At 42.7% G+C, this 9,109-nt stretch overlaps 1 protein-coding gene across 1 annotated transcript; it reads left to right on the top strand.

Moving 5' to 3' along the window:
- The first annotated feature begins 97 nt into the window (after window positions 1–97).
- Window positions 98–7,931, top strand: odr4 (odr-4 GPCR localization factor homolog). Its single transcript, XM_084008000.1, has 15 exons — window positions 98–206; window positions 552–655; window positions 970–1,077; window positions 2,031–2,123; window positions 2,290–2,396; window positions 2,477–2,513; window positions 2,869–3,012; window positions 3,090–3,185; window positions 3,638–3,685; window positions 4,086–4,205; window positions 4,294–4,396; window positions 7,047–7,262; window positions 7,357–7,410; window positions 7,764–7,854; window positions 7,887–7,931. Exons 2-14 carry the CDS (start codon window positions 557–559, stop codon window positions 7,832–7,834), a joined length of 1,296 nt encoding a protein of 431 aa, XP_083864126.1. The 5' UTR covers window positions 98–206; window positions 552–556; the 3' UTR covers window positions 7,835–7,854; window positions 7,887–7,931.
- The last annotated feature ends 1,178 nt before the right edge of the window (window positions 7,932–9,109 follow it).

Below are 9,109 nucleotides of genomic sequence, written 5' to 3'. Positions count from 1 at the left end.
TTCTCAGTTCATCAATTTGATTAAAGTTTTATTTTGAAGACAAATTAACAATTTTCCGCTAGTTGTTTGTTTTTCCGGTTAGCGTGGGTCACTCTCTGCGACATAGACGTGCGACGGAAGTATGTCATCAAACAACGCATGTTGGTAAATGGAGTTTTTCCTGCGCTGCTGACGAACCACTGGCAGCTTTCAAAAAGCAGTAGCAGGTAACGTTTTGCAGCCTCTTGGTTCACATTTAACCCCCGTTAAATGTGTTTCCAAGCTGTAACGAACTCTTCTGAATTTCAACTTTGACATTTTACCGTTAGCTTAACGTAACTTAGCATCGGTTAGCTAAAGTTAGAAGGTCTGACAGCCATGAAATATACGACTCAACGTTGAGCTTTTAAAGTTGTACGTAGTTAAACTTACGTTACTTTGTTTTAAAGCCCAGGTCAAGTCTGCTTGTTTAGCCGGGTTCTGTCCTTCCACATCTCCCAGTACTTTCTCAGTGACAAGACAGACATGAGCTTCACTGCTTGTATATTATGATTTGATATCCCTCTCCTTAGGCAGAATGGGTCGTAGTTACATAGTGGAGGATACCGTGGAGGGATACCTGTCCACGCTGTGTGAACAACAAGCTGGTCCGGTCACGGGGCTGCTTATTGGACAGGTGAGGTTGTACACACGTCTAACTGTCGTTCGACCAGCTGTTTGCACTGCAGTTACATGTTGGTCATAATCACAGGAGGCAACACTACACACGTCCTCTTGTAGTTCTGATTCTACTTCTTTACAGATATTAAAAAGTTGTCAGAAACATGTAAAAAGTACTCAAGTAAAGTACAGACTTGAAAATTCTAAAAGTACAACAATTAAGTATTTGTACTTCCCACCTCTGGACATAATGCAACTACAGAAATCGACATGATATAATGTGGAAGAGTATTTTTTTCCGTATATGTGCTGATGAGACTGACATTTCAGAGCTCAACCCAGAGAGAATTTGTTGTCACGGCAACTCAGACGCCCCTGAGGGAGGAGTCAGCTGGGAATTCCCTGGACAAGGATTGGGTGACTGAGCATGCTCGACAGGTAGGACCCCATCCCATTACACACTCATGTGGTCTGGAGTATTTAAAGGGGACCTATTCTGTTTCTTTTCAGCTTCCTACTAGAACACGTTTACATGCTTTGATTTATTTTCCTTACCAAATGTAGTGACTTTCACTGTCGTTTTCCTAGAAGAGCAGGTGAAATCTACGGCCTTAAAATTGTTTTGTTATCATTTATCTTGCCACCAATCTGGAATGTCTTCATTACCTTAGAATGATCCTTGTTGCACCACCATGTTTCTACAGTAGCCCAGACCGGACAAACTTAAACACAGATTCTAGCGAGAGCCTTCATGTTAACTGAAGTTACCCGAAGGCCACCGTGGTTCTCTGACACGCTTGGAAAGGGAGGAGTGAGCAGAGGAGTGTTCAGTTGGTTGCAGTCTGCCGCGTCACCACTAGATGTCACTAAATCCTGCACACTGCTCCTTTAATGTCACACAATTAGAGGTGAACATACTTTGAACACAGCGTGACATAAATGCGACGTTATGATCCAGCAGATGTGGAGCTCTTGATGAAAAAGACCATAAAAATGTGAGGTTTTTTTTTCGTTCTAAAGCCCGCCTGTTACTGCCGATTTGATTGGCTGCCTGGGCCAGGTGTGACATTGACGAGCAGTGCGACTCCACACCTGGAGCGGAAAGGTTAAGAATATTTAAACTTTTATGCGCTTATAAGGAAACAAGACATGCAGCAAATAGAGGAGTTCACGCCAGAGCACCGTACAGTATGAAAACAAAGGTTTTGCAGGCGACGTTTCGGGGTGTGATGGGCCCCTTGAGTGTGTATATGATGGACTGGATTTGGGATCTCAGGAAGATTAGCTGGTGCCATTGGCAGCAAGAGAACTGTAGAAAAGGTGCCACGTTTTGCCGGATCAGCAGGCTCAATTTACTGCTGTGAAGTGTTTACAGTTCACATTTGCTTCAGGTGTCTCGGATGCTGCCCGGAGGCCTGTCTGTATTAGGAGTCTTCATCATCACTGATACTGATGCCAAGGACACGGTGACTACACTTCGACAGGTGAGATGCATGTAAATATGATGTACACGCTCTGAAAGCTGCATGAATCCATATGTAAAACCAATGCTTTACCCACAGTGACGCTCTGGAAGGACATTTCATCACATATGCTTTGCTTATGTGAATGCACCTGTACTATTATTCTGTTCCACGTGTGTGTGTGCAGCTGGTTTTCGCCGTGGAGAACCTGATCTCCTCGGAGCGTCTGTGGAACCTCGCGGATGATGATGTCACAGACTGTGTCACACTCCACGTCAACCCCAAAACCAGGAAGTATCCTTTTGCATGGCCCTTCTCGTCGGATCAGTTAGCACCCAGATATTGTGTGGATGTTCTTTAACCCGATGTTACAGAACCTTCTGCAGAACCTTTGACGTGAAAGATCCCAAGGTAAGTTTGCATGTTTGGTTCCTCACGTAGCCACAGCTGAAGTCATTAATCCGCCGCATAATTCCTTCATAAAGTGTTAAACACCTTCATTTGATTTCCTCAAATGTGGTTTGTCTAAGCATCAAGAGCTCTTGTCACTGTTCTACCCGTAGCCAGAGTTAATACACACGCCACCACTTTACAGAAACACTCCAAATGTCCAGCCACAATATTTAGAGATGACTTCAGATTTCCCAGTAACTTGGTTTCAGTTCAGATCACTGATGACTAACACTAAATGAAGAGTCACCTTAGACATGTCAGTCGTGCAGCATTATGTTTTTATGAATCACATCCTTGTTGTTGGCTGTTCCAGAGCACGGCCAAGCCTGCAGACTGGAAGTACCAATCAGGTGTGTGTTCCTCCTGGAGCATGGTGTCGTGTTGTTTAAACGTGGACATGTTGCTCCCACTGCCAGACAACAGGACCGATGCAGAAAACATGGATACATGTCTCAAGGTTAGTGCACAAACACACACACGCATTCATTTCCTGGAGCATTAGTGGAACTGATCTCAGGTCGTGCTTCTTTTCAGGAAGAGCTGAAGACGTGGGCACGCCAGGTGGAGGGCGGAGTTTGTCTGATCGATGGGAGAAAGCTGGCAGAGGATGCGGAGCTCACAGGAGGACAGGTTGTGCAAACGTAACCAGCACTGAGAAAACAGCTCAAAAAAGACATTTTTTAAATCTAGATCTAGACATAAACAATGTTGCGAAAGGATTGCAGGCATCTTGAGGGTCGGAAATTTTCCATCCTGCTTTTTAGGACAATTGAAAACATTTTATCTGTCCTCATTTTATGAGTCACTGCTGTCTCGACCAGAATGTAGGAGAATTCTACAGGAGATGATCTTCAGGATTTACTTTGTTTAAATGTATATTTTTTTACGGTAATTTAAATGACAATCAGCCACAGATTTCTCCAAAATTAAGTCAAATCAAAATTCTTTGGAGTGACTCTGAGGCGTTTGATAATCACGGTTTAGTGAATCTAATCTACTAAAAACTACATGTAACTCTGATGATGAATCTAACGAATTCTTACTAATAATTGTAACCCACTGTGTCTGATATTTCTCTGCAGAAGAGGAATGTGAGACAGACGCACACGATGCAGCTTCTCATCACAGCAGTAAGACACACACACACACACACACACACCACCTAAATGTTTTAAGTGCACACAATCAGCGTAAAAAAACGTGCTTTCCTTTTATTATGTTGAAGTAATTGCATCTCAGATAAGAGAATGGGAGGGAGGTAGTGAGGAAAGTCGGCACCATTAGTTTTGCTTATCGTATGAAGGCAATCTCCTCCAATGCTGAGGAATGTGAACATCATTAGTAACAGGAAAAGGTGGAGAAACGTGTGTAGAAAAAGGAGTAAAATATAGAAGCAGTAGGAGCTTGAAAAAGTTGTCTAGCTTAAAATTAGAGCCCATTTTTAAAAATAAAAATAGACCTACATGAATGCCATGTTTACTGTTGTGCATGCTGTATCTAAAGAGGACCATGATTCTCTGCGTGCGTCAGGATGAGCGGAGGTTGAGCGACGCGGTGCGGCGGTGTGGAGGCAGCGTGTCCGTCCGAGGAGCCGTCCACAGCAGAGCCTACCTGCACAGCAACAAACCGAGGGCCAAGCTGGCCGAGAAGGTAAATAATTCAGCAAACAACGCCAAACGGAACCGAACAAAATCCCCCAATCCATTATTTTTCATCTTTAAATCCTCGTCTTGGACAGCTGCTGAAGAGGGACGCGGTTTCTACGGTGGCCACGAGGGTTCAGATGCTGCTGGAGGAGCTGCTGACATCAGAAGAGGAGAGCGGGGACAAACACCGGAGAGGTAAACACACACACACACACAGCTGACCTGTTTGCTCCACCAATCAGAAGCTCTTGTCTATAGATAGTTGGAGTCAAGGTCAAGGTTGTGGTCAGAGAGGTGGGCGGGTGGAGGTCAGCCAATCCCAGAGAGGAGGTAGGATTTGTATGCTGATGAGTAAACACGCGCTGAAATCTCGACTGTGGGTTAATGATCTACAGACGATACAAAGACCTAGTTAAACACAGGTGTAACCGTCAACAATACACACAGATAAACATGAGTCATGCTGGGGAAAGTTAAACGGACTCAAGTCCATTTCAGAAATACATACATGTTATTCTCATGGTCAAAACAGTCAAAACATATCTGTAAATATGAACAAATCCATATTTTTATATGGTTTTTTTTCCATTCCGTGGAGGAAACAATTCCTCTGAAAGTAACCTAAATGTACATAACTTTCCTATTAAGTCTTAATAGATCTCAACTGACTGAAGGATATTAATAATATGGACTTCAAATGTATTTTTACCCATAATAAGCACCTGTAGTTCCAATCAAATCTTTGATTCACAGTTTATGAATAATAACAAAAATGACAACAATAGGGGGGGGGGGTTCCATTAAACTTTAACTTTTGTTGTTCTTTATTATCACCTTTTACCTTACCTTCAGACAAAATGTTTGCAGAAAAATAATTTTGTGTATGATAGTTGCACATTTTATTCAGGAAGATATTCTTCACAAACAAACCCAACTTTTTGAAGCGTGAGTGCAGTCGGCAGAAGTAAAAAGCTGACTTTATGAACGCTACAAACCAACCTGGTCACATGAGTGAACGCAACGAGGCCGTGAAGGCAGACGGAAAATCTTCAAAATGTGTGAGAGCGCTATTCCCTTATGTATTTCATATTGTTGAACAAAACGTTAAAATCCCTCGAGCCTGTCGACTACGTCAGACATCTAACCGCAAACCCATTCAAAGAAAACCTTTGACTCATGAGACAAAAGGAAATGGGAGTGCAAAACCTGCTGACTCATCCCTGCAGCACGCCGGTGAACTTACAGAGAACGAGGACCGCTGTCACCGCACGTGAAAATGATGGATTTCAAAGTGAGACTATATAACTTTTTGAAGACATCTTCCTCTATTAAAAGTTAAAAGTAATTAACTTCTAATAGAGGAAGATGATACTCAGGTGTGGTCTGACCTGCAGCTCATGGTGACAAACGGTGAACATTTCATGATTTCATCACAAAACAAAAGAAGAAGTGAACGCGTCGCCTCACTCAGCTCGGTGCTCAGCGTGCGTTCACACACGTTTAGTGTGTAACCGCTCAGTGAACTACATCTCCGGTCTGTGGTTAAACACGTAAACCACGTAAATTACAGTATTACATTTATATCCATTACATCCTGGTACCAAACACAGAGACGTCACTTACCACACGTTGTCTTTATTATTACGTTTTTTCACAGTCTGATACGTCAACAGTAGACCACAAAATGTCTTTGTTCACTTTGTAAAATTGTATTTTAAATTGACCAACATCGTACGTGTAATTCATGGCACAATTTGAACGGCATTGAAACATATATAATAATATTTATCTAGATCCGTTGATTGTTTTTCATGGTGGTCCACAGGAAAATCCTTGCTCTCACTGCAGTTTTAATTATTTTGCTGTTTATTAATATAAGCGAGTGTAAATTTGCTCTGTGATCGTTCATTCCGCTCGGTCACATTGAACTCCAAGCAGAACGAACACGGCGGGGTCAAAACGCAACTGGACTTTCCTGATTCAGATGAATGGGGAACTGTCTGTCTGCATGTGTGGTGGGGATGTCTGTGAAGGGCTTGACATGAGAGATTGTTGGGAAATGAAGGAAAATGTCATGTGCCATAATCATGTTATTGCCACTTGTGTCCGTTGGGCTGCTGTTCACTAAAGCCACAACAAGGAACTTAACTAGTAATGATGGGTTCCAGTGTCATACTGGCTCCAGTCTGTCTGCGGCTCCTCACAGGGGAGGAACGATGATTAAGCACGTTTCCATTACCGATTGTACTCTTGGATGCCATTGGAACTTCTCATGGGTTGATGAATGAATGAAATCATTTACATTTGCTATATTATCGCGATAATCATCAAAATATCCTTAAAACCCTTTAAAATGGCACTAAAACATCCTGATATCACTTTATTTTTTGTTACCGAACCAATATTTTTATTGCGTCTCAAATAAGACGCTTCTTTTTTTATTTAACTGTTTGTTTATTCGGTTATTTTTGGCTTCACGTTGCAATTTTGCAAGAATGCGCATTTAAGAACTGTGGTTATCGCCTTCTCCCTGTACTCAACACTGATTGGTTCGTAGACGGGCGTGTGTCTGACGTCGGCGTGGAGGTGGTAGCCTCCTCAGTTTGAATGGATGGATGAAGTGAACGGACGGAGGAAGTGCTTCCATTAGAGATAATGAACTTATGGCCGTGTATCACAATCATATCAGAGTTTCTATTGGCCCAGCACTAAAGGGGGTGGGACAAACCTGTGCTTGTTTTATTCAATTGACACTTTAGTGTGATTCTCACCACAGTAACGTTAGGGATTGAATATTTGAATGAATCCTGGCTCACTGTGCCTCCGACTCTCCTCTTTCTTTCAGAGCGATTCTGTCTCCCCCAGCGTGTCTGGTGTCCAGTCAAAGTGAGCGGGCCGGTGTGTGTGTGCGACTACCACTTCAGTGACGAGGGCCTGTCTGAGGTCACCGACAGGCTGAAGGAGATGCTGGACATCGACGCCGCCGAGGAAGACTTGGACACCAGGCAGGAAACGCCTGCTGAGGTCACAGAGCTCAGAGGGCAGGGAGGTGCAGCAGCAGGTAGGGCTGGAGTGTTTCTGCAGAGGGTCTGGCAGCCGTTGGGCCCACTATTGTATTATTGTAGTTTATGTAAGTGTGTGTTGTGTGTTTCCAGAGCCCTCCGTGGAAACTGTTGAAGCGCCGGAGCCCAAGGGGAGCAACTTCATCGGTAAACCCCTTACCAACTTTCTCATCACTATTCCGTCCAGATAAATAGTCTCACAGCTTTCGCTCTGTGCAGGAAACGGCTTCAAACAGGAAACGAAGGTGGCAGATGTGATCATATGTTTGATTGTGGGTTTTTTTTGTGGTTTTTCACTTTGTTTCATGTCATCCAGTCCAGACAAGTCAGCGTTTTTGTTTATTTTTTTTACTTTCTTTTTTTCCAAAGTGTCTGTATGAGAGTGTAATGAGGCTCTAAAATAATCCATCTACTATAATAATTACATTAATGACTTTGCCTCGCAGCCGTAAACATGTGTTGTGAGTGCGTCCATGCTAATTCTCCTCTGTGTTTTTTAGGTGTTGCCATGGCTACCGCTGTCGCCCTACTCGCCACCGCTGCCTCAATGCTCTACCTCAGTGATGTTTAATACACACACACACACACACACACACACACACACACACACACACACACACACATGAAATAAAATGTTGTTTGGTGGCATTTTTCTCCAAAGTGTCGTTTGGTTGATCCCGAAAAACGCAGTGAAAGTTCGGGACGTTACTGTGACAGACTGTAACCCAATGTTACTGATTATGTGTTTTAGTGAGTTCCTCTGTATTCTATCATGATATCAAAACTTTTTTTATATTAATATAACAAAAAGAATACAAATTTATTAAATATAAGTGTTAAAACATCAATATTAGCAAGGGTCGACCAATACAGCTTTTACATACTGATTATTACTAATCTAGGAGACGGATAAACGATATTTGTCTGCAGTAAATAAAGTGTGTAAATGTGTCGGTACATCTGAGCCGGTTTAGGGATGCTGGAGCTCCACAGTTGGTTCAGAGTGAGTTGGGTTTTCATGAAGGTCCGATGTAACTTAACACCCGGGGCCTCCAGTCCAAAGTCCAGACCAGCCCTCACATTATTTGTGAACACGAGCCTGTCTTTTCACAACGTGCTGTTGCAGAGTATTTTTTCAGGTACTTCCCAGTTTCTCAACCGGCTCTCTCATTTCCTCTAACACTCGTTGGAGGATTTCAGACGTCCAGTCATGGGAGTCGCCACCATGTATTGAGGGGGTGGTCGGGACCGGGTCACTGACTTCCCTCTGAAGTTACACAGAGAAAATGGAAAAAATGTTGAAACGAAAGTTGGTGGAGATGAGAAAGAAATGGGTAGAGTGGATAATTTAAGGATCTGGAAAAAAGTGTAAATCAACACTCAGATTAATACTACTGCTATAGTGAGTGTATTTACATTTAGGGCATTTAGCAGACGCTTTGGTCCTGAGCGACTTACAATAAGTACATTTATCAAAAGAAAGAAACCACAACATATCATTGCCGATAAAGTAAGAGTGAAAAAATAGAAACAAGTGTGAGTTCCTCCTCTGAGTAAAGTAGTAGCTGTTCAGCAAGGAGAATGCACCAGAATGTGAGAAATTGCGTCTTCTAAATTCCAAACCACCCACCTACTTGAACTTCCACAAATGAATCATCCTGTGTTTACGCGCTGATTTTGACTGCCCCAATAATACTAATGAGATAGATGGATGGATGGATGGATGGATGGATGGATAGATAGATAGATAGATAGAGAGATAGAGAGATAGAGAGATATAGATAAATATTTGTACATTCTCTACATGCCTAACATAGCAGAGCTTCTGGAGACCATGTGGAGACGC

The sequence above is a fragment of the Eutrigla gurnardus genome (assembly GCF_963514095.1).
Source record: "Eutrigla gurnardus genome assembly, chromosome: 4".
In the NCBI taxonomy this organism is placed as follows: domain Eukaryota; kingdom Metazoa; phylum Chordata; class Actinopteri; order Perciformes; family Triglidae; genus Eutrigla; species Eutrigla gurnardus.
This window is presented reverse-complemented; position numbering and strand designations above follow the sequence as displayed.